The 25,685-nt window shown below is 43.3% G+C and overlaps 1 protein-coding gene across 2 annotated transcripts in view; it reads right to left on the bottom strand.

Moving 5' to 3' along the window:
* The window catches only part of tex2l (testis expressed 2, like), a 108,647-nt gene that overhangs the window by 23,745 nt on the left and 59,217 nt on the right, over positions 1 to 25,685 (bottom strand). For both annotated transcript variants that reach the window (XM_072559383.1, XM_072559382.1), the window contains exons 6-8: positions 15,612 to 15,758; positions 11,519 to 11,618; positions 7,558 to 7,690 (exon numbers count right to left, since the gene is read on the bottom strand). In XM_072559383.1, coding sequence (XP_072415484.1) covers positions 7,558 to 7,690; positions 11,519 to 11,618; positions 15,612 to 15,758 — 380 coding nt within the window. The remainder of the gene's footprint in view (positions 1 to 7,557; positions 7,691 to 11,518; positions 11,619 to 15,611; positions 15,759 to 25,685) is intronic.

Genomic DNA, 25,685 nt, shown 5'->3' with positions numbered 1-25,685 from the left:
AACAGAATGATGCCACCTGACCTGCAGACTGAGAGCAGAGTGAAGACAGCTTTGCCAACAGGTTGGCAATTGCCCAAATTCTTTGTATTGGGATCCTTGCAGAGTGGTTTTTTTTATGAAGGTGTGAGATGTGGGTTTCGTTGGCTGAGTCCGCACTTATTGCCCGTCCCTTGTCTCCCTCAAGAAGGTGATGATGAGCTGTCTTTTGGAGCTGTTGCAGTCCATATACTCTAAATAGACCAACAATGCCCTTCGGGATTTTGACCCAGTGATATTGGAGGAATGGTGATTATTTCCAAGCCAGGTTGGTGAATCGCTTGAAGGGGAACTTGCAAGTGGTGATGTTTTCATGGGATCTGCTACTCTTAAAAGATGGAAGTGGTCATGAATTTGGAAGGTGCGAATTCAAGGAGTTTTGGTGAATTTCTGCCAGGCATCTTCTAGACAATACGGACTGCTGCTATTGAGCATCAGTGGTGGATGTGGTGCCAATCAAATAGACTGCTTTGTCCTGAATGGTGTCAAGTGTTGTTGGAGCTGCACCCATCCACGCAAGTGGGGAGTATTCCATCACACTCCTAACTTGGGCCTTGTAGATGGTTGACAGGCTTTGTTGAATCAAGACATGAGTTGCTTGCTGCAGTCTCTGACCTACTCTTGTAGCCCCTATGTTTATGTAGTGAGTCTAGTTGAGTTTCTGGTCAATGGTAATTCTCAGGATGTTGTAGTGGGGAATTCACTGATGGTAACACCATTGAATGTCAAAGGGTGATGATTAAGTTGTCATTTATTGGAGATAATTATCATTTGGCACTTGTGTGGCACAAATGTTACTTGCCACTACCAACTCAAGCTTGGATATTATCCAGATCTTGTTGCTTTTCAACATGAACTGCTTCTGTATCTGAGGAGTGTGCAAATGATGCTGAACATTGTGCAACCATCAGTGAAAATGGAAGCAAGGTCATTAATGAAGCAGCTAAAGATGGTTGGGCTGAGGACACTCTGAGGAACTCCTGCAGAGATTTCCTGGAGCTGAGATGGCTGACCTCCAACAACCACGACCATTTTCCTATGTGTCAGGTATGACTCCAACCACCGAAGAGTTTGCCCCCTGATACCCACTGATTCCAGTTTTGCCAGGGTTCCTTGATGCCACACTCAGTCAAATGCAGCTTTAATGTCACTCTGAGACTGATGGGACATAATCGGCCAGGCTGGATTTGTCCTGCTTTTTATGTACAAGACATACCAGGGCAATTGTCCACATTGTCAGGGAGATGCCAGTGTTGTAACTGGACTGGAACAGCTGGCTAGGGGTGCGGCAAGTTCTGGAGTTCAAGTCTTCAGTACTATTGCAGGAATGTTGTCAGGTCCCGGAGCCTTTGCAGAATCCAGTGTCTCCAACCGTTTCTTGACATCACGTGGTGTGAATCGAATTGGCTGAAGGCTGGTATCTATAACGCTAGGGATCATTGGAGGAGGCCAAGATACATCATCCACTCGGCACTTCTGGCTGAAGATTGTTGCAAAAGCTTAGGCCTTATCTTTCACACTGATGTGTTGGGCTCTTCTATCATTCCATATTTGTGGAACCTCCTCCTCCTCAAGTGACTTATTTAACTGTCCACTACCATTCGCAACTGGATATGGTAAGACTGCAGAGCATAGATCTGATACAACAGCGTTGGAATTGCTTAGTTCGACCTATCATTTGCTGTTTAGGCCATTTGACATGCATATAGTCCTGTTTGGTGGCTTCACCAGGTTGACACCTCACTTTCAGGTATGCCTGGTACTGGTCCTGGCATGCCCTCCTGCACTCGCCATTGAACCCTGGCTTGATGGCAAGGACTGAGTGGGGAATATGCCAGACCATGAGTTTACAGATTGTGCTGGACTACAATTCTGCAGCTGTTGATTGCCCACAGTCCCTCATGGATGGCCAGTCTGGAGTTGTTAGATCTCTTCGAAGTCTGTCCCATTTAGCACTGTGATAGTGCTACACAACATGATGAAGCAGTTGCAGTCTGCAATACCTAGCAATCTGATATTCAGTGTTGCAATAGAGAGAGAGGTGATGGGTTCTTTGTACAAGGATAAAGCAGTTCATTGTGTTCTGCTTTATCAGAGAGCCCCCTGGGAATCCATATACTCAGTGGTACAAGTGGTGCATCTTAGTGCCCACACCATAGAATCCCTATTGTGTGGAAACAGGCCCTTTGGGTTCACACTGACCCTTCAAAGAGCAACCCACCCAGACCCACCCTTTCCAATTTAGCATGGCCCATCCACCTGACCTGCACATCTTTGGACTGTGGGAGGAAACTGGAGCACCCACACAGCCACAGGAAGAAGGTGCAAACTCCACACAGACAGATGCTTGAGGGTGGAATCGAACCTGGGTCCAGAGTGCTGTAAGGCAGCATTGCTAACCACTGAGCTACCACACCATGAGCTCCAGGTATCGGAACCACTAAGACTACCATTCAGTGAATGGTTACGTACCACTGTGTTCCCCACATTCAGCACCTGAATGCCTGCTATCCCGACAGTAGCCATGATGACCCCATTCTGTGGCAGTTCACTCTTCACTCAGTATTTTGACCAACCTGCTGACCACAAAGGTCTATACCTGTTTTATACATGGTTCGGGCTCTGCATTCTAGAAACAATCATTCCAAGTTAGTCAGACTAAAATCAACTGACCACCCTTGTGTACTCCCTTCCTAGCCCTCTCATGGCTGGATTTGCCACAGTATTCCTACACAGTGGGGGGGGGGGGTTCAGCATGCTGCTGGAAGGTAGGTGGTGGGCTGACGGTAGGCAGCTTTGCACAATGTCATTGGCATGTCCTGCTTTGAGCTGTATCAAGTGGGCACGGAGAGGAGTCCAGGCTGTCTGGCTGAGTGGCAACATGTGGAATGGTAGGAGTCATAAACACCCAGAAAACTAGGCTGAAGGAGGCCATTCAGCCCTTTCAGCCTACTCCACCATTCAACATGATCATGGCTGATGATCCAACTCAGTCCTCTCTTCCCATTATCTCTTGGGACCCGAGAGCTATATCTCCTTCTTGAAAACATTCAATGTTTTGGACTCAACTACTCTCTGTGGCAGATAATTCCACAAGCTCATCGTTCCTTGGGTGAAGACATTTCCCCTCATCTCCGTCCGAAATGATCTGCCCAGCGTCCTTATCCTGTTCTAGACACTGGAGTCATTTAACTTTCACAGATAAATGCACACCAGATTTTACAGCTGACCTGGTTCCACATCTTAAATAGTTACGTTTTTGAAAAGAAATCTCTTTGAATCCCATATACTCCTTTATACAGCTTCACATCGAGGACATCATCAGAGAATTAGAGAGCTGCCACAGGGAGGAGAAACAACAAGATCTATTAATAAGACAAGGATAAACTTGATGAACTTCGATGTGGAGGGGCCGGAGGTGACTGGGGTCGAAATGTCAAATATCACCAGGTTATAGTCCAACAGGTTTATCTGAAAACCTCAAGCTTACTGTTTCAAAGAAACCTGTTGGGCTATAACCCGGTATCATGTAACTTTCAACTCTGATTAGCTACGACTAACTTAGAATTCTTTTCATAAGGGTCATGAGGGCTGTCAAGTCAGCTGAGCAGCTTTTTCCCAATGGGAGTGCCTCAGGGATAAAGAGAGGATTGGAGAGGGCCCTACAGTGACATTCAGTTTCCATGGCATGACCTGTTTCAACGGAAATGATCAGTGATTCAGAGAGGGGACCTGCTATCTCAATCTGCCACTGTTTAATCACGTCACTGCATTATAACGGCTTGATATCTGGATGAGACCAAATGGTTAGTGTTGCATATCATTAGAGAAGATTGAGGAAAGTAATACAACATTGTGGTGCCACAGTAACAAAATAATAACAAAACAATACCACGAATGAGGAATATCCTGACACAGGCACTTCCTCATAGAAAGGAAGAAGGGCATGCTACAGAAGGCATGATAATGTGAATTTGTCCTGAGGAGGAAAATTGATCTTGTTTGTTTTTTTTATCGAATCCTTACAGTGTGGAACAGGCCATCTGGCCCAACAAGTCCACACCAACCCTTCAAAGAGTCTCCCATCCTCTTGTAATAGTGAATTGTTCAGATGGATCAATGCAGATTGAGCAGTTGCTGTATGTTTTTGCTGGATTTTCTTTGGATGTTTACAAGAAATGGGAGTTCATACAAGTGTTTCCAACTTTGTATTTGGATTAGATCATCACGAGGATCCTGGCCCAAGCTTCACTGTCGTGGTGAGGATGTGACCACTAAAGAACTGCCCTGTTGAACATTGCAGCGATGTAAGAATTATGCCACCAATGGAATAATTATTCTACCATGTGACTAGGAGTGCAATAGGATGTGCAACATATCTGGAAATCTTGGTAGAGAGTGGCAGTGCCAGCATATTCCATCTTGTTCAGCTAGAACTGATGGGCACCATTCGGCCCATCTATCCCATGGTCTGACATCTGCCACTTGGTAACACGTGACCCTACTGCTGTTTAGTGCCACCAACAAAACCTGGGATTCAGGAATCTCTGACACCGGGAGCTCTTCCTCCTTCCCTTTTCCCAAAGAAAAACCATGTTCCTGGTGGGCAGGCTAATCAGGAATTTCCAACCTGCTTCCAGTCTAATGTAAGATCCTTTCAGTGGACTCCTACTAAAGTTGCAATGGGGGGTATCCTGGAAAAGCTGCTTGAGGAAGCATCAGCCAGCTGCGCAACTGTGGAGGGGCCCTCATGTCTGTACGGTGCTGGCATCCTCTTGTTTTGGCCTGAATCATCGACAACGCTACACTGCCAACCCACTCGGACAAGTCTTGGCAGGACGAGCCATGAGAAACTTCAATGGTCGCTGCCTTTGAGGGGAGTAAACATGTGTGGACACATCTACCCATGTGGCAGAGAAGGTAAGTCTGTTTGGGTGTGAAAGATAGGAGCTTATAGAAAAGATTTGTGCTCCAGTGTGTGTGTGCAGAAGAGAAGTGCAGAAGAACCAGAAATAGAAATGCTCTTTGGTCAAAGGCTCGAAAGAAATCTAACAAAAATAAACATTTTGGGCTTAACAGAATTTCCTGATGGTTCATCGTGGTCTTGTCTATTTTGTACAGCCTTTGACCCCGAGGGAGGGAGGTGATGGTCTAGTGGTATAATTACTGGGCCCCCCCCACAAAGTAACATTTTTGGGACCTGAGTTCGAATCCTTCCACAGCAGATTTGAGTTCAATAAAAGTTTGGAATTAAGAGTCCCATGATGACCCTGAAGCCATTGTTGATCGTCAAGGGGAGAAAATCCACCCGGCTCCCTAATATCCTGTCGGGAAGGAAACTGCCATCCTTACCTGGTCTGGCCTATATGTGACTCCAGACCCACAGCAAAGTGATTGACTCTTAACTGCCCTCTGGGCAATTAGGGATGGGCAATAAATGCCGATCTCACCAGTGATGCCCTCATTCTTGTGTGTGAATAAAAGATAGTATTGCAGTTCCATTGTCAGTTAAGGAAGCTCTTAATTCTCAATTGGACACTTGCATTTTAAATTACTTTCAGATTTAGTTCCTCCCAAAGTTCTACTCTGGGAGCTAAGGAGAACAAAATTAAATTGAGTTGCACTTGAATTGTTTTTCCTCCATCATTGACCGAAACACATCAGTTATAACTAAACAGACAATGATTTCAGATCTTTTGTTTCACTCCCAACAAGCACCTTTATGAAATATTTGATTTGTGAGGGAAACAGAAATAATATAAAGCTCCATAACGTAGATTTATTTTCTATTCATTCATGAGATAGGGATGGCACCTGTGGGTGTGGAGACACATATAGGCCAGATCAGAGAAGGATGGCAGGTTTCTTCCACAGAGGACATCAATGATTGATTTATTACTATCACAGCAAGGTGGAATGGTGGCTCAGTGGTTAGCACAACTGCCTTACAGCACTGGGTTCAATTCCACCCTTGGGTCACTCTCTGTGTAGAGTTTACACATTCTCCCTGTGTGAATTTCCTCCCACAGCCTAAAGATGACAGGTGAGGTAGATTAGCTGTGCTATAGTGTGCAGGTTAGGGTGGATTTGATAGGCTGAATGGCCTGTTTCTACATTGTAGGGATTCTACTTATTGAGGTACAGTGGAAAGTGTTGCTTTACATGCTAGACAGGCAGATCATACCATACAAAGTGCATCAGGGTAACTGAACAGAGAGGAGAATACAATGTCACAGCTGCAGATTGAGAGAGAGATTCACATTAACATTTGAGAGATCCATTCAAAAGTCCAATAACATCAAGGAAGAATCTGTTCAGACGTGTACTCAAACGTTTATATATTCTGCCCGATGGAAGAGGGTGAAAGAGAATGTAACCAGGTAGGGGGGGTCTTTGTTTATGCTGGTTGCTTTTCCATTGGGAAGTGTAGATTAAGTCAATGGATGGAAGGCTGGTGAACCAGATGGTTTGTCATGACTGTTGACACATGGTCACCATTAGACAAATCTTTTATTCAAGTTTATTTTACTGAATTCAAATTTCACCATCTGCAATGGTGCGATCTGAATCCATATCCCCCGAGTATTAGCCTGAAACTCTGGATTACTAGTCCAGTGGCATTACTATGAAACCACTACCTCCCATGAGTATGGGTATAACATATAGTACTGTGATACAAACAGTAATTGCCAGAGAAACTCATCAGCTCTATGCAGAGAGAGACAGAGATAAATGTTCAGGTCAATAACTTTTCCTCAGGACTTTTGATAAAAGATCATTGACCTGTAACATGAACTTGACTTCGTTCTCCAGATGCTGCCTAATGTGATGAGTTTCTCCAGCATTTCCTGTATTTATTCCATACAGAGTCATAGAGCCATATAGGATTGAAACAGACCACTCGGTCCAACCAGCCCATACCAAACATAATCCCAAACTAATCTAGTTCCACCTGCCTGCTCCTGGCCCCTATCTCTCCAAACCTTTCCTATTCATGACCTTATTCAAATGACTTTTAAATATTGTAATTGTACCCACATCGACCACTTCCTCAGGAAATTCATTCCACATGCGAATCACCTTCTGTGTAAAACATTTGCTCCTCACATCTGTTTTGTGTCTCTCTCCTCTATTGTACACACGTCCCCACCTCACCCTCTCCCAATTTGAAATCTCCCATCCCAGGGAAAAGATAGCTACCATTAACCTTATCTATACTCTTCATGATTTTTTATAAACTTCTTTGAGGCCACCTTTCAACCTCCTATATTCCAGTGAAAAATGTCCCAGCGCTTCCAGCCTCCCTTTATAACTCAAACCTTCCATATCTGACAGCATCCTGGTAAATCTCTTCTGAACCCTCTCCAGCTTAATAATATCCTTCCTATAACTGGGCAGCCAGAACTGGACAATTTTTACATAAGAGTTTGAACTTGCATGCATTCAGTCATCAGTTTAAATTCCAAGTTGTTGAGGTTTCGAGCTGGGATAACATCAAGCATAAAATGCCAGTCTGCTTACCGGTCTGTTCTCGTGTCAGTCAGTCTGAGCCCCTCTGGCATCGACTCCTTCCCCAACTTGCACAGGTTCATTTTGGTTTCCAGTGTCATCTGCAATGCCCCGTGGTATCCAATTTCCAGATCCACCCACAGGCCTGTGAAAGGAAAGAGCCAATGACACATAAGAGACATATAGAAGGGAAGTGAGGTCTGCAGATGCTGGAGATTAGAGTCGAGAGCATGGTGCTGGAAAAGCACAGTAGGTCAGGCAGCATCTGAGGAGCAGGAGAATCGACATTCCGGGCATAAGCCCTTCATCAGGGCTTATGCCCGAAACATTGATTCTCCTGCTCCTCAGATGCTGCCTGACCTGCTGTGCTTTTCCAGCACCACACTCTCGGCTCACAAAAGAGACATATACCTGAATGCTGTCTAGTGTGGCAGAGTCTCCATGAAGGATTCTTCAGATCTCCTCCATAATTTGGGTCGCCCAGTGTTGGTCAGGGGTATTCCTGGAGATTTCAGCACATGACCTCCCTCCTCTGATGGCCTCATCCCCGATTCATGGCTTTTTGAGAAGATACCTGTCACTCTCAGAACCTCTTGCATCATTAGCTGCTTGATCACCAACCTACTCACATTATCAAAGATTGTACAACTAGCAAACTAAAGGGTTGGAATGAAATTTTCAAAAGAAGTTTGTAAATCTTCCTTCCAGAGTTGCTCACCTCAGTATCTTGGAGAATAACCTTTAATTCAGAGATTCATACAGTGCAGAAAAGACCCTTTGGCCCATTGAGGCTGCACGAACATAGCTACCACTAAAAGTGCACTAATCCCAATTTCCTTGAAGGGTATGATATTTGAAGTACTCATCCAAAAAACTTTTTAAAAGGTTGTAAAGTTTCCACTACCTTCCCAGGCAATGCATTCCAGATTCCCACCATCTGCTGAGTGAAAAGGATTTTTCACAAATCCCCACTGAAGCTCCTGCCCCTTTTCTTAAAACTATGCCTTCTCCTGCTTGACCCCTCAACAAAAGGGGACAGTTACTCTCTACTCACCCTGTCCATTCCCCTCATAACCTTATACACCTCAATCATACTCTCCCCTCAGTCTTCTCTGCTCTTAATTGTTAGACAGATGGCTGGGTACACTACTCAGGACTGTTGGATGAGTTGTTATTCTATTATTCATCTTGCTGATACATCCATTGATTTTGGGTGACTAGCTAATCACTTTAAGGTGAGTCTGTGTCTTCACCACTTTGTCAGTGGAAACCTTGATGTGGCTGACGAGAGTTTTGTCGATTTGTTAGAGTGCCTGCTGAATTTTGTACCCCATGTGTCACACAGATGTAATAACAGACAAGGAGAGAGACAGCCTATTTGAGATTTATCTGATCATCATGCTTCTTTTACAGTTTTCTGTGCGTGTCACTGTGCAGCATGGGCAAGACCAGACTCTCCCTGTTTGCCAACTTCTAACTGCTTTGTCAATGCATGGTGCCACAGACTTTGCTGTGACTGTGTTTATTTTGAGAAAGAGAGTGACCTTGAATTATCGAACCTTTGAGCTCAGATATTATGACCAGGAATTACCCTGGAGTTTTTTTATTTAGCCTACCTTTCTAATCAACTTGTTCAGAGACGTTACCATACACCTCTGGAGCAGGTAGGACTTGAACCCATGCCTCTCAGTCCAGGGGTGCAGACACTACCACTGCACCACAAGAGGGGGCAACCCCGTGACTCTTGGTTTCCTCCCTTTCACCTTCCCTATTCTGACACCCCTTTGGTTTCAATTGAGATATTCCATGGCTGACAGATGGGAATGCCACAGCCAGGAATTTATTTCGCAGGACAGTTAGCTTCGAGTGAGGGCACAAACCCTATCCATTCCCGATCAAGTTGAGAACATGCATGTCACCATGTAGCTTTCTGACCCCCCTCACCACTCTCCACTGTTTGATAAACCCATCCAAAATACAATTGAAACAAACTGAGGGAACATTGGGAAGCACGAGGTTCTTTCCAGTGTGACTAGATGACGGATGGAAGGAAACCATGACTGAGCTGTTGAGGCAGATTAATTTTTTGCCTTATCCAGATAAATACAATTTACTGCAGCAGAGAAAAATCAACATATTTCCATCCCAGATTACACTCTTTCAAAATGCAACCACCTCAAGTGAAAATAAACTGCAGACTGATGTCATTTTAGACAAGTTGAGCATTTTAACCTCACTCATAATCTATACTTTAGGAATTCTCTGGGCAGGTGGTGGAATCTGAATTCAACAAAGGTCTTGAATTAAAAGTCTAATGACAGCCATTAATCCATTGTCAATTGTTGGAAAAAACCCATCTGGTTCACTCATGTCCTTCAGGAAGGAAACTGCCATCCTCACCTAGTCTAGCCTACATGTGACTCCAGACCCACAGCAAAGTGATTGACTCTTAACTGCCCTCTGGGCAATTAGGGATGGGCAATAAATGCTGGCCTGGCCAGGAATGCACGCCTCCCATGAATGAATAAAAAGAATGAGCTAAGGTTGAAGATGTCTATGCTACTCACAACTTTGTTGCAAAATAGCACAGTCAATCAGCAGGTTATCAGGTTAAAGAGGACAGTTGTCCATTACAGTGTGGTGGGAATAGTTAGATTCAACCCCACTCTTATTCAAGTCACTCGTTGGTGTGGTTCTGAATCTCAGGAGAGAGCAGGGATTTGATGTGATGAGGTAGATATCTGTGGCTTATATATATATAAGAAACAACTTTCCTTATAAACCTCCTCATTTTAAAGATCATCAAAGCTATCTGCTTTGGTATGGGTTTGTCTGTTCAGATAGGCAAAGGCAACATCTCAGGTTGTTTCTTTAAGCAGAATTCATTAACACCAAGTAGCAACATGATGATCATGCAGCAGATTGATTGGTTTGATTGATTAATGTCACATGTGCCATGGTGCAGTGAAAAATCTTGTATAATGTGCTTTATAGACAGATCGTTCTATACAAGTGCATCAGGATAACAGAACAGAGTATAGGATACAGTATTGCAGCTGCCGAGAGAGATCAACATTAACATTAAAAGATACCTCAGTCCTAAGCTCCTCTCGTTCTAATGTTCTAGCAGAGTTTCTCTCACATGGCTACTGCGGTCACTGCATACATTAGAGGCTTATTTGCATCTTGTGAGATCCCATGTCTACACCATGAACCACAGCAGTAAGAGAACGTGCACATTTTATATTGATTGTATTTCCCCAAATTCAGCCTATGTTGCATTCTTTAAACTCTAAAAAACAAACAATAATCTCAAAACCATTTGATTCAGCCCTCGCTTTCAGCTTTCCCGACCACAGCTCAGTTACAGATGAATGGCTCACTGTCATCCAGTTGGGGGTCTAACCAGAGTTTTGAATAACTGCAGCTTAACTTCTGTGACCCCTGTCCTCTAGATAGAAAGGTCAGCATTCCATGAGCCTTCTTGACGACGGTGACATTCTGCACCTGTTCTGGGCCAGTAAACGTGTTCAGGATAACATCTGCTGGATTTCTAGTTACTCATGACACGATGGGAAATGGGACTATGGCATTGAAAGATAATCAGACATGATCTATAATCAGACTAGACATCCTGAATAGGACATAGAGCATTACAGTGTAGTAGAGGCTCTTCACCCCTTGATGTTGTGCTGACCTGTGAATTCAATCTGAAGCCCATCTATCCTACGGGTATTCCATTCTCGTCCATATGTTTATCCAATGATTATTTAAATGCCTTTAAAGTTGGCGAGTCTCCTACTGTTGCAGGCAGGGCGTTGCATGCCTCTACTACTCTCTGAGTAAAGAAACAACCTCTGACAGCTGTCCTATATTGTGTCTATGAACGGTCTCTCCAGTTCCTATATCCCAATGACAGTGAGAACAGCCTTGTTGCCTGCTTTGAAACTAGGCGCAATTTGAAAGTACTCACCTTTTTGGTTGACAGATGGGCTTGATGAGCGGGTGACCACAGGTAGCAATGTCCCCATGTCCAACTCTGTAAGGGTCAGCTCATTCATGAAATATGGCAGCTAATGTGAGACATAAAGTCACAATATTAACTCGCATGCCTTCTTTAAATAACATTGAATATAATTGATAGACGAGTCTGTGATCGTTGAAGTTCTTAATTTAACATTCAATGACAACTTGCATTTTTAACGTGACTTTAGAACATAGAACATTACAGCACAGTGTAGACCCTTTGGCCCTCGATATTGAGCCGACCTGTGGATCCAATCTGAAGCCCATCTAACCGACACTAATCCATTTTCATCCATATGTTTATCCAATGACCATTTAAATGTCCTTAAAGTTGGCGGGTCTACTACTGTTGCAACTTTAATGTTGCAAAATGTATACAGCCATCCTTAATGTATTATAAGACAACATTTTATGCCGAGTCACATTAGAAGGTGTTAGGACAAGCGACTGAAACGTGATCAATGAGATAGCTTGGAAGGAGAGGACGGTGGGTAAGTTTAGGACTGAGGCAGCTAAAGGCTTGTCTGTAAAGGATGTGATCAAGGAATCGGGCAACTCACAGTTGGCCAAGAATTGGAAGATAACAGATACTTTAGAAGGGTGTAGGGCTGGAGGAAGTTACAGGGATGGGATTTGGGGGGATTTTAAAATAAGGATGAGAATGAGAAGTTGTCCTGGGCAAAAGTGACGACTTAGGTGAACACAGGAAAAGAAATTACAATCACAGCTCTACACCACTTTATCAGAGTATGGTACCTTGGCGATGACTCCACACACAAACCACTCTCTGTATAAAAGGGCTGCCCCTCATGTCTTTCTTAAATCTTTCTCTTCTCAAAATGTGCCCCCCCTAGTCTTGAAATCCCCCGTCCTAGGGAAAAGACACCTGCCATTTAGCTTATCTATACCCCTCATGACTTTATAAACATCTATTAGGTTACCTCTCAACCTCATATGCTCCAGTGAAAAAAGTCCCAGCCTATCCAGCCTCTCCTTCTAGCTCAAACCTTCCATTCCCTGCAGCAACCTGGCAAATCTTTTCTGAATCCTCTCCACCTTAATAATATCCTTTCTGTAACAGGAAGACTAGAACTGGACACCTTACTCCAGAAGTGATCTCACCAATGTCCCATACAACCTCAGCAGCGGTGGATGCGGGTACACTTACAACTTCTAAAAGACATTTGGATTAAGAAAAGGAATGAGAAATATTTGGAGGAATATGGGCCAAGTGAAGGCAGATGGGACTAATTTCGTTTGGGATTATGGTTGGCGGTAGTTCTGAGGTTGTACAGGAGGTTGGTGTGGCCTCTTCTGGAGTACTCTGTCCAGTTCTGGTTGCCCTGCTATCAGAAGGATATTATTAAATTGGAGAGGGTTCAGAAAAGATATACCAAGATGTTGCCGGGAATGGAGTGTGTGAGATATAAAAACAGAGTGGAAAGACTGAGACTTCTTTCACTGGAGGGTAGGAGGTTGAGGGGTGACCTTACAGAGACTGGAAGGTCTGTTTCCATGCTGTATGACTCTATGACAATATCACTTTTCCTCATCAAAGCCCAAGATGCTGGAAATAGATCAGCCTGGGGCGGTAGAGCTTTTGAACATGCTGAGCAACGGGGACACTTTGTCACAGGAATCACTTCTCGTGCAGTTTTTCGATATATAGCCAGGCTGGAGGTAATGGCTGCAGTGCACACAGAATACAGTACTGAACACCAAGGAGTTGTTACTCAACAAAAGTCTGAGTGAAGACAGCAAAGGAAGCATTAAGCTGCAGAGCAGGATGTGTCCACAGTTTTTAACTGTAATCTGAACCTCAAACAAAAAGGCACCTTTAAAATCGCTCCCATGTGTCTGTTTTTTATTTACAACCACTTTCCAGAGAGCGACAGGTGTCGCAATAGTCAGAAATCATTCCATTTAACATGGATAATGCAGAACAAGACTCCCAACATAGGAGCTGGGAGGTCATGTTGCAGCTGTATTGGTCAGGTCACTTTTGGGATATTGTGTGCAATTCTGGTCTCCTTCCTATTGGAAGGATGTTGCGAAACTTGAAAGGGTTCAGAAAAGATTTACAAGGATGTTGCCAGGGTTGGAGTGTTTGTGCTATTGGGAGAGGCTGAACAGGCTGGGGCTTTTCCTGGAGCATTGGAGGCTGAGGGGTGACCTTATAGAGGTTTATAAAATCATGAGGGGCATGAATAGGGTAAATAGACAAGGCCTTTTCCCTAGAGTAGGGGATTGCAGAACTAGAGGGCATAGGTTTAGGGTGCGATGGGAAAAATTTAAAAAGGTCCTAAGGGGCAACATTTTCTCGCAGAGAGTGGTATGTGTATGGAATGAGCTGCCAGAGGAAGTGGTGGAGGCTGGTACAATTACAGCATTTAAAAGGAACCTGGATGAGTATATGAATAGGAAGGGATATGGGCCAAGTGCTGGCAAATGGGACTAGATTAGGTTGGGATATCTGGTCAGCATGGACGAGTTGGACCGAAGGGTCTGTTTCCATGCTGTACATCTCTATGACTCTAAGACTCTATGACTCTCCATGAATAGTGTGAGAGAATCATTGCAAGTTTATTGAGTGAGAAATAGCATGCCGTGTTTGTTGACTTGTATGAGAGCAGTATAGCATTCGAAGTCTGATCAAGTATTGAAGAATTTCAGATTATACTCAGTGTTTGCTCAACTCTTTCTTGCCATCCTGTCTGCAAGTCTCTAATCCTCAGTGGGATGTTTTTCTCTGGGTGTCATATGCTCTCAGGAACTCTAACCATTCGAGTCACACAGCACAGAATCAGACCCTCTGGCCCAACTCGTCCATGCCGACCAGGTTACCCCATTTGCGTGCATTTGGCCCATACCCCATCCAACCTTTGCCTATCTATGTGCCTGTTCAAGTGTGATTGTAGCCACCTCTACCACTTCCTCTGGCAGCTTGTTCCATATGTGCATCACCCTCTATGTGAAAAAGTTGACCCTCAGGTCCCTTCTAAATCTTTCCCCTCTCACCTTAAACCTATGCCCTCTGGTTTTGGACTCCGCCTTCCTGAAGAAAATACTTTGGTTATTTATCCTATCCAAGCCCTTCCATAATTTTATAAACCTCTATAAGGTTACCCTTCAGCTTCTTATGTTCCAAGGAAAAAAGGTCTCAGCCCCTCCAGTCTCTCCTTATAACTCAAACCTTCCTGTCCTAGCAACATCCCTGTTAATCTTTTTTGCACCCTTTCCACTTTAATAACATCCTTCCTAGAGCACATCGACCTGAATTGTACGTAGTACTCCAAATGTGGCCTTACTCATGTCTTATACAGCTGTAACATGACAACCCAACTCCTGTACTCAGTGCTCTGTCTGATGAAGGCAAGCATGTTAAATGCATTCTTCAGCACCCTGCGATGCAAGTTTCAAAGAACTACATATCTGCATTCCTGGATCTCTCTGAATTAAAAACCAGAGGAGCTGCAGGTGCTGTAAATCAGAAGCAAAAACAGAAGTTGCTGGAGAAGCTCAGCAGATCTGGCAGCATCTGTGAAGAGAAATCAGAGTTAATGTTTCAGGTCCAGTGACCCTTCCTCAGAATTGGTCACCAGATCCGAAACATTAACTCTGATTTCTCTTCACGGATGCTGCCAGACCTGCTGAGCTTCTTCAGCAATTTTCGTTTTTGCTCTTAGCTCTCTCTGTTCGGCAACCCTCTGTAGGGCCCTACCATTAATGATATAAGTCCTGGTAGTGTAGTAGTGAGCACCTGTCTTTGAATAGAATGACTTCTAAGCCTATATTTCCCTCAGCCAGAGTACAAGCTGTGAGGAGTTCCTGGTCAACAATCATTGTCCTTGCTTTCTTCATCTCTTCTAAGAAAATGGTTCCTACCCAGAGCTGGGAACGGTCTGAACTGCGATCGACCATGCTTCTCTGTTGTATGAGACTGGGCCTTTTCCTGCCTATCATTTGTCCACCTGCCCGTAATATCCTTCACCGACTGATTTTACTGGAACCTAACAATTCTGAACATTCATTGCGCTCACCCTGATCTTGCTTAGCTTCTTCTGAACTTTCCAAGCAACTTGATCGGCCCAGTACTTTTCCCGTAGGAAGTCCCAGAAGATTCTCCCAACCAATGCATTTATCCAGGACACCTGGGGCTCTGCATTGACTTGGACTTCATCGGGCATCTGAGAGACAGGAGAGAACATATTGGAGTCAGACAGGAGCTTGGTGAAGAGGATTTGTGACAGGATCACAAATAACAGGAGAATGTTGAAGACATTGCAATCTGCTTATAATGTTCGAGTGACTTCATGTCTGACTTATCACTAAGGAATGACTGGCACACTGGCTTAAAACTGAGTAGGGAATTTTAACTCACCAATCCAACAGGAATTAGCCACGAGATGCAGGTAAAGTAGAGCTGAGGGCTCTGCTCTTTGATCTAAATTGCTGTTCCTCTATATTTCAACAGGGTAAAACCCTTCACATTTCCACTTCTCTTCAGTTCTGAAGGAGTACTCGAAAGATTAAATGTTTCTCTCTCTACATATCTTGCTGAATTCCTCCAGCACGTTAAATTCTTATTTCAGATGTTCGTTCTGATCCTGCTCACTGCCATTTTAAATAGCATGCTACAAGCACACCTATACACAATACTTGATTAAATGTGCCAACAACGTCCTCAGTGTGCAATTGGGAACTGGTTGCAATATTAAGCACTCCAAAGTGCACCCCACTCAGACCCACCCTATAACAGTGCATTTCCCATGGCTAATCCACCTAACCCACACATCCCTGTTCACTATGGGCAATTTAGCACACCCAATCCACCTAACCTGCACTTCTTTGGACTGGGGGAAGGAAACTGAAGGAAACCCACACAGGCACAGGGAGAATATGCAGACTCCACACAGTCACCCACGGGTGGAACCGAACCCAGGTCCCTAGCGCCGTGAGGCAGCAGTGCTAACCACTGAGCCACCACGCCACAAAGTGGGGGCAAATGTTTTTAAAAAATGATTTTAGCCTGCCACCACCTAAGTAAATAGGCAGAAAGTCATGTTCAAAGTTTCTAAACACCCATCTCTTGAAAATGTACAACTTTGGCCAGAATAAATGAGTTTCTTCAGAAGGGGCAGGTCTCTATTGGTCCTGTACTGTGTAATTTTAATTGTCCTTTCACTCCCTCTCCTCAATCCATTCACCTTAGTTCCACTATTTAGGGAAATAGCCTTTCTTCAAGCTCGCTGTGTAAGACGTAGCAGACCGCAGAAATCTGGGAGATGTTGGTCAGTCTGTGGCCGATTTGTCAGTAAATCAGAATCATTATGTAAACATCCAAATATAGACCCTTTATTGAGATTCAAGCTGTTGTCTGCCAGTTGGGTCTGAGGGAGTCATTAGCCTTATTCTATTAGGAAGCAGCCATCTGTCTTCCTACACTGCATTGGGTTATGACTGTTACCTGTAAAATTATTGAACTGTGAAGGGCAGTAAGCATTAATGTGCATAGTTTCCATCCTGTGGTCACATACTCAGTGTGCCTTTACATAATGGAAGCATTATCTATTCCAGACATGTTTCCCCTCCCCAGACTGGGTCTTAATATGATGGCTATATAAATACTATCATTAATTCCCTACATTTTGTGGGATTCTGGCAGGCAATTGCAGGGACCCTCAGGCTGCTGCCTGTTCTCCATAGGGAATTGAATGAAATAATTCATCCGAAACATAAGATATTGTAAATGCATTGTGCAGATAACCAGATTCCACAGGTGGAGGCAATATGCACCAATTGTTTCTCTTCTCCATCTACCTACAGAGTTTAACAAATGATATTTATCATGTTGTTCATTTGTAAAATTAAACCTGTTACGGGGTGCTGTATCAGGACAGAGGCAAATATCTTCCATTTGGAAAGATCATGTGATGGATTGAATGTCAAGGCAGCCATCATCTGACCACCACTCAGGGCTGTCACAACCAATGGACTCTGGGACTGAAGGAAGCAAAAATCTTTCCTGGTTGCTATTGGTTTCCAAAAAGGCAAAACCAAACAGCCACTCATTGCCAGAATAAATGAACCACTTCATAAGGGCAGGTTGCTCTTGCATTAAAAAAAAACCCTTCCATTTCATGTCTGCTCTTGTTCCTTTGCCAGAAATAGTGACAGATGGGTGCCCAGTGGGTCAGCCAGTTTTCTGTAGTGCAACTGCAGTCCTCCCTGGCCTTGTATTGGGAAATAGAGCTAGAACTCAGTTCAAACAAGCTGGGAATATCATCCAGGAATTCAACTGAATCAAGCGAGTGGTTCTCTCTGCAATGACTGAGTTGTATCCTTTAAGAAAAATGTGTCCAACAAAACTGAAGAAAGTTGCACTCAGTTATCTTTGAAATCTTTATTGGGATGTGGGTGTCCTTAGAATTCCAGCAATAACTGTCAATACCTAATTACCTTTGAACTGAGTGGCTGGGCTATTTCAGAGGCGTTAAGAGTCAACCGTGGATCTAGAGTCATACATAGGCCAGGTTAGGAAAGACTTCCTTCCCTTATGGACATTAGGAAACCAGATGAAGTTTTCCAACAATCAATGATAGTGTCACAATCATCATTACTGAGGCTAGCTTTCAATCCCAGATTTATTAATTGCAGTTAGATTTCAGGAGCATTAGTTTGAGCTTCTGTATTTACTAGCCTAGTGACGTTACCATGACGTCGCTATCTGCCCCTCTCTGTGTGGTAGACCACTGAGAATTCAAAAGAGGGCCAAGAGTTCATGAATAGTGTTTTATGTGACGTTATTGATTCTGTGTAGATCTGATGAACAGCCTTCTGTGTCTCCCAACCATATTTTAGTGGCTGTGTCTAAGGGAAGCAGAGAAAGTTTCAGAAACAGCTGCCTGCACCAAATTAGACGAGGAGGCTGGAAGAACACAGCAAGCCAAGCAGCATCAGGAGGTGGAGAAGTCAACATTTCAGGTGAAACCATTCTTCAGTGTTCACTAAATAACATGTTACCTGCTCTCACACAGAATGGCATTTCAAGCACTGCAGTTCAGCTTGTAAAATAGGTTTGCTGTATAACCTGATCTTGTCAGCCATAAGACCCGACTATGTTTTGTACTCAATCATTTTACACTGGAAGGCAATAATGGGATCATCTCTTTGACCCATAATTGCATTCAACAACAATCAAAAGTGCATCATTTTCCTCCTACACAATGTGTCCTTTTCTTTTTACAAGAAGTATGTATTCAACACTTCTGAAAAATCATGTAAATTCTTACAGCTAAAGAGAGCTGCGTATCTGATTAGGGAGAATAATTACAAGTAAAAAAAATGTTGACTCTGATGTCTACAGATTGAGGACATTGTCTTTGTTATAGATTTAATTTGGATTAAAATTGTATGTCTGTACAGAATTGCAACATATTTGATAAAATGAATCTTTTCACCTGGATCTGTTACTTTTATGATCATCTCCTTTTAGCTGAAATTTCTCTCAGTTTTGCAGGGCAGTTCTGAAATCTTTACCATCCACCTGCTCTTTCTGCTCCAGGGATGTTGTTCGCTCCTATACTATTACAGCTGTAATGATTTCCCAGATGAGGCGAAAATGAAAGCACAGCCGAATCTTTGTTAATAACTTGACAAGAAAATGTATGTTATGATCAGGATTTTTATCCAGAGTAGTTCAAAATGGATATTTAAAATGCTTTATATAAGGAACTTTTTAATCACTCATTAAGTTTTGCATAATTCTTTTTTTACATAAATCACACTATGAGGTTTAATTGATATTAAATTAACTACACTTTTAAAATGTGCTTATGTCCCTGGATAGAATTTGAATGTCTCTCTCTGTGTTTAATGTGAATAGGAACAATTCGTATTTCGATATAAAAGTTATTAGGGAATCTGTAGAAGTGGGCAAATAGGTTGACAAATTGGAAATGTGTATTGAACAAATCAAATAAAATTCAGCAGTAACAAGACAGCAGTTTGGCTAACATATGAATTTTGAGCAGAGTCATGGATGAAGCTAAATTTTTTTCACTGGCTTTTAAACTTAATATGGCTTGGAATGGGGGCAGCCCCACACTGTGGAAACAGGGCCTTCAGCCTAAGAAGTCCACACTGACCGTCTGAACAGTAACCTACCCCCTATCGCATATTTACCCCTGAATAATACACAGAACCTACACATCCCTGAACACTCTGAGCAATTTAGCATGGCCAATTCACCTAACCTTCACATCTTTGGAAGGAAACCCACAGGGACACAGGGAAAACAGGCAAGCTCCACACACACAGTCACCTGAGGCTGGAATTGAACCTGGGTACCTGATATTATGAGGCAGCAGTGCTAATCACTGAGCCCACCATGCCACCTTTCTTCACTGTGATCTGAGCTGTTGTTTGTCCCAGTCTCCTTACTTCTGATTCAGTTGGATAATCCTTATTGGCTGTACCCTACTGGCAATCTAGATGTCTACATGGTAAAGTGATTCCGACTCTTCATTCACATCACGTACATTACCACTGGCAAGTGCAGAGTCTTATTTCTCTCTGATGTGGAGGAGCCGGTGTTGGACTGGGGTGGACAAAGTTAAAAATTGCACACCAGGTCATAGATACTGTGATATATTGAACAATATATTACAATATTGTTCAATATATCACTGCAGTATTTTGTTATAAATTTTGTGTCTTATGATCTTATATTCCACAATCACCTGAAAGGAGCAGCGCTCTGAAAGCTAGTGCTTCCAGATAAACCTGTTGGACTATAACCAGGTGTTGTGTGATTTTTACCTTATTTCTCTCTCTGTCCCACACAGCATTGCACACTCTAGATTTGCTAACGTTCCCCGTTGACTTGGCCATAGGCTAAGCCCATAAGACATAGGGGCAGAAATTAGGCCATTCAGCCTATCGAGTCTGCTCCACCATTCAATCATGACTGATAAGTTTCTCATCCCCGTTCTTCCGCTTTCTCCGTGTAACCCTTGAGCCCCTTGATAATCAAGAACCTATCTATCTCAGTCTTAAATTTACACAATGACCTGGAATCCACAGCCTTCTGTGGCAACGAATTCCACAGATTCCCCACTGTCTGGCTGAAGACGATCCTCTTTATCTCTATTCTAAAAGGTCTTCCCTTTACTCAAAGGCTGTGCCCTCGGGTCCTAGTCTCTCCTACCAATGTTCCCAACATCTACTCTGTCAAGACCATTCAGTATTCTGTAAGTTTCAGTTAGATCCCCCCTCATCCTTTTAAACTCCCATTGAGTATAGACCTAGAGTCCTCAAACGTTCCTGATATGTTAAGCTTTTCATTCCTGGGTCCATTCTCGTGGACCTCCTCAGAACACGCTCCAGGACCAGTACATCCTTCCTGAGATATGGGGCCCAAAACTGCACACAATACTCCAAATGTGGTCTGACCAGCACCTTATTGAGCCTCAGACATGCATCCCTAATTTTATATTCAAGTCCTCTCAAAATAAATGCCATCATTGCATTTGCCTTTCTAACTACTGACTCAACCTGCAAGATAAGTATTGGAATTCCCCAGCTCTGGAATTCCCTCCCCAAACTTATTTATCTCTTTACCTGTTTTGCCAAGCTTTTAGGCACATGTGATAGTATTTTCATCCATAGCTTGATGTCAACTACTGGCCGTTGTGAATTATCTCAAAGTATTTTATCACTGAAAGGGGCTACAGAAATGCAAATTGTTGCTGATTGGAAGTGAACACTGGAAGGGAGTCCAGAACTAGAGGGCATAGGTTTAGGGTGAGAGGGAAAAGATATGAAAGAGACCTAAGGAGCAACTTTTTCACATGGAGGGTGGTACGTGTATGGAATGAGCTGCCAGAGGAAGTGGTGGAGGCTGGTACAATTACAACATTTAAGAGGCATTTGGATGGTCATATGAATAGGAAGGGTTTGGAAGGATATGGACCGGGTGCTGGCAGGTGGGACAAGATTGGGTTGGGATATCTGGTTGGCATGGACGAGTTGGACTGAAGGGTCTGTTTCCGTGCTGTACAACTCTATGACTCTATCAGATTGATGTTCTGATTGCAGTGGATCTGGGACCTAGGTTTGTCTGGATATCAAACCTACAGCTCAGCGAGCAAACCTACACTCTAAATCTCAACCTGAGCTACAAACCTTCACAAACCTTGTGAAATGAAAATGCATAATTCTGAAGCCAAGCTGTTTAGATGGATCCGCAACTTGGCTCTGTACAGCTCCTGACCAAGTATCATTTCACTTTCTGTCTCTTAGCAGATTCACTCTCCTTCAAGTTTGAAATGGTATACTCGATATTTGTACTTGTTGCTTAAATAACTTGGAGGAGGCCCAATGCAAGTTGATCCATTCTATTGTTCAATATCTGGATGAATTTGCTTAGTCATAGAGTCATAGAGTCCCACATCACGAGTCAGGCCCTTCGGCCCAAACTGGTCCATGCCAACCAAGACATCCGTCCACACTAGTCCCATTTGCTGTACTTGGCCCACATCCTTCTAAACCTTCCCTATCCATGTATTCATCCAAATGCCTTTTACATGTTGTTAACGTACCCGCTTCAACCATTTCTGCTGGCAGCTCATACCATATGTGTACCACCCTCTGTGTAAAAATGTTGTCCCTCAGGTTCCCTTTTATTCTTTCCCCTCTAACCTTAAACTGATGCCCTCTCATCCTCGATTCCCCAACCCTGGGAAAAAGACTGAGTGTATTCACCCTATCCATCCCTCTCATGATCTTATACATTTCTACAAGATCCTGTGCTCCAAAGGAAAAAATCCTAGCTTGTCCAACCTCCTTATAATTTAGACAATTGAATCCAGGCAACATCCTTGTAAATTTCTTCTGCATTCTTTCCAGTTTAGTAACATCCTTCCTATAACAAGGTGACTAAAACTGAATACAATACTCCAAATGTGGCCTCACCAACGTCTTATATAACTGCAACATAATTTCCCAACTTCTATACTCAATGCCCTAACTGATGAAGGCCAGTGTGTCAAAAGCCTTCTTAGCTGCCCTGTCTACCTGTTGCTCTACTTTTAGAGAAACATGCACCTGACCTCTAAGGTCCCTCTGTTCCACTACACCCCTTAAGGCCTTGACATTCGCAATGAAACTCCAATCTTGATTTGACTTTCCAAAATACAAGACCTCACACTTATCTATATTAAACTCCATTTCTCAGCTCACTTCCCCAGCTGATTGAGGTCCTGCTGCAGTTTCTGATAAACTTCCTCACTGTCCATGATGCTGCCTATTTTGGTGTCATCAGCAAACTTACTAATCATGCCTTGTACATTCTTGTCCAAATCACTGCTATAGATAACAAACAGTAATTGGTCCAGCACCGACCCCTGAAGCACTCTACTGGTCAATGCTTTCTGTCTGCTGTTGAATATTCCAACTGCTGTCTGTGCACGACTTGTCACCTTATTCACTATTTCTTGACCTATACTGGATCAGTTGATCTGGGATCCTGCCAGAATTGTTCCTTTTCTTGCCCTCATCCATCACACATTGACTGAAGATTTTAGGATGAGTCACTGTCATTAGCGATTTTGTATCTGTGCTGCTGTATTTCAATAATGAAGAAGCACCTCCATCCAAGTCGGAAACATTCCAGTTACAAAGGAAGCAAAACTCTCAAGTGAAAAGAGAAATTCCAGTCAGGATTGATGTATTGGGAACTGCTCTATACTGTTAAGTGTCACTCAGCTCTCTACAGTTGATGATGGTTCAATTGTTCATCTTAAAACTGAGATTGAGAGATAACCAAAGGGATTCAGGAATGTGGTGCAAATGCAGGTATAATCGACAGACAAAATGGTTTATGTCTCCTCCTCTGTCCATATAGTCCTGGAAGTGCTCTATATGAAAAGGTCTGCCTTACCACTCAGTTATATTTGGAGAACAACAGACCCTAAACCACATTTTCCTTGAACTAAGTATATTTCTCATCGCTGGTTTTACTACAATTACTTCACTTGGGCTTGCTTCAGAGTACTTTATTATTATTATTTCCTCGTGGTTGCTAGGCAATAACCCAAAAACCTACCAACCTGCGGTAGACTTAGCAAGAAAAGACCAATACTGTCATTATTAGCTTTCATGATCTGGTACCCCAAGAATTAGAGTGACAGATAGCTACGCAGAGGATCCAATGTCAAACCACGTTGATTGTTGGTGTTTGAACTAGGCAATTCTTTCTTGGTGAGAATACAGTGCAGCATCAGATCTCAGTCCAGATCATCCCGCTCATTGGAGACTGGAACTCAGCTCGGACGCCTGGGAGGCACCCAATTACACTTTTAAACCCCACTCATGGCATGTGGACACTGCTGGCTGATCTATTGCTTGTCCCTAGTTGCCCCTTGAGAAGATGGTGGTGAGCTGCCTTCTTGAACCACTGCTGTCTACCTGCTGTGGGTTGGCCCACAATGCCCTGAGGTAATTCCAGGATTTTGACACAATGATAGTGAAGGAATGGGGATATATTTCCAAGTGAGAATGCTGAGACGCTTTGGGGGAACTTGCAATTGGTAGTGTTCCCATGTATCTGCTGTCCTTGTCCTTCTAGATGGAAGTTGTCATGAGTTTTGAAGGTGCCATCTCCTAAGCAAACTCAGGCCCTTTGATGTTTCATGGTGTGTTCTGATTGTATAGGTTACAGGTACCCATATATCTCCTTCACAGTGTTGGCACAAAGAGTATACCACTCATTGGCTTGTATTAGGATGCCAGGAGAAAATAGAAATATTCATACATGGCGAACTGGGAACAAATCAATGTGTCATTCTATAACAAGGCAGGTCATGTTTAACTAATTTACTGGAATTCTTTGAAGACATTATGAGCAGTGTGGCCAACAGGGAATGGGGGATGCAATGTATTTGAATTTCCAGAAGGCATTTGACCAAGTGCCGCACAAAAGCTTGCTGCTTAAGATAAAGGTGCAAAATGGGTAATATTTATGGACAGAAGATTGGTTAACTAAGAGAAAGCAAAGAGTGGGGGTAAATGGGGGTTTTTCTGATTGGCCATTAGTGGCTACTGTTGTGCCTCAGGGATCGGTGTTGGCATCACAATTGTTTACAACTTATATCAATGATTTGGAGTTGAGGACCGAGTGTAATGTGTCAAAGTTCACACATGACACTAAGATGAGTATGGAGCAAGGTATGCAGAGGACACTGAAAGAGGGATGCAGATAGGTTAAGTGAGTGGGCAAGGGTCTGGCAGATGGAGTACAATGTTGGTAAATGTGAGCTCACCCATTTTGATAGGAATAATGGCAAAATGGATGATTATTTAACTGGTGAAAATTTGCAGCATGCTGCTGTGCAGAGGGAGCTGGGTGTCCATGTGCATGAATCACAAAAAGTTGGTTTGCAGATACCACAGGTAATTAAAAAGGCAAATGGAATATTGCCCTTCATTGTTACAGGGATGGACATTAACAACAAGGAAATTATGCTGCAGCTCTACAAGGTGCTGATGAGGCTATACCCAGAATACTGTGTACAGCTTTGGTCTCCTTACTTAAGAAAGGACGTACTGGCACCAGAGGGGCTGCAGAGAAGGTTCACTAGGTGATTTTGGAGTTGAGAGGGTTAGTTTATGAGGAGAGACTGAGTAGACTGGGATTATATTCATTGGAATTCAGAAGAATGAGGGGGGACTTTATAGAAACATATAACATTATGGGGGGAATAGATGAGATAGAAGCAGAGGGGTCAGAGTCAGAGAGTCATAGAGATGTCCAGCATGGAAACAGACCCTTCAGTCCAAAATTGTCCATGCTGACCAGATATCCCAACCTAATCTAGTCCCATTTGCCAGCACTTGGCCCATATCCCTCCAAACCCTTCCTATTCATATACCCATCCAAATGCCTTTTAAATGTTGTAATTGTACCAGCGCTGACCACTTCCTTTGGCAGCTCATTCCATACATGCACCACCCTCTGTGTGAAAAAGTTGTCCCTTAGGTCTCTTTTATATTTTTCCCCTCTCACCCTAAACCTATGCCCTCTAGTTCTGGACTCCCCGACGCCAGGGAAAAGA

The sequence above is a fragment of the Chiloscyllium punctatum genome, chromosome 40 (assembly GCF_047496795.1).
Source record: "Chiloscyllium punctatum isolate Juve2018m chromosome 40, sChiPun1.3, whole genome shotgun sequence".
In the NCBI taxonomy this organism is placed as follows: domain Eukaryota; kingdom Metazoa; phylum Chordata; class Chondrichthyes; order Orectolobiformes; family Hemiscylliidae; genus Chiloscyllium; species Chiloscyllium punctatum.
This window is presented reverse-complemented; position numbering and strand designations above follow the sequence as displayed.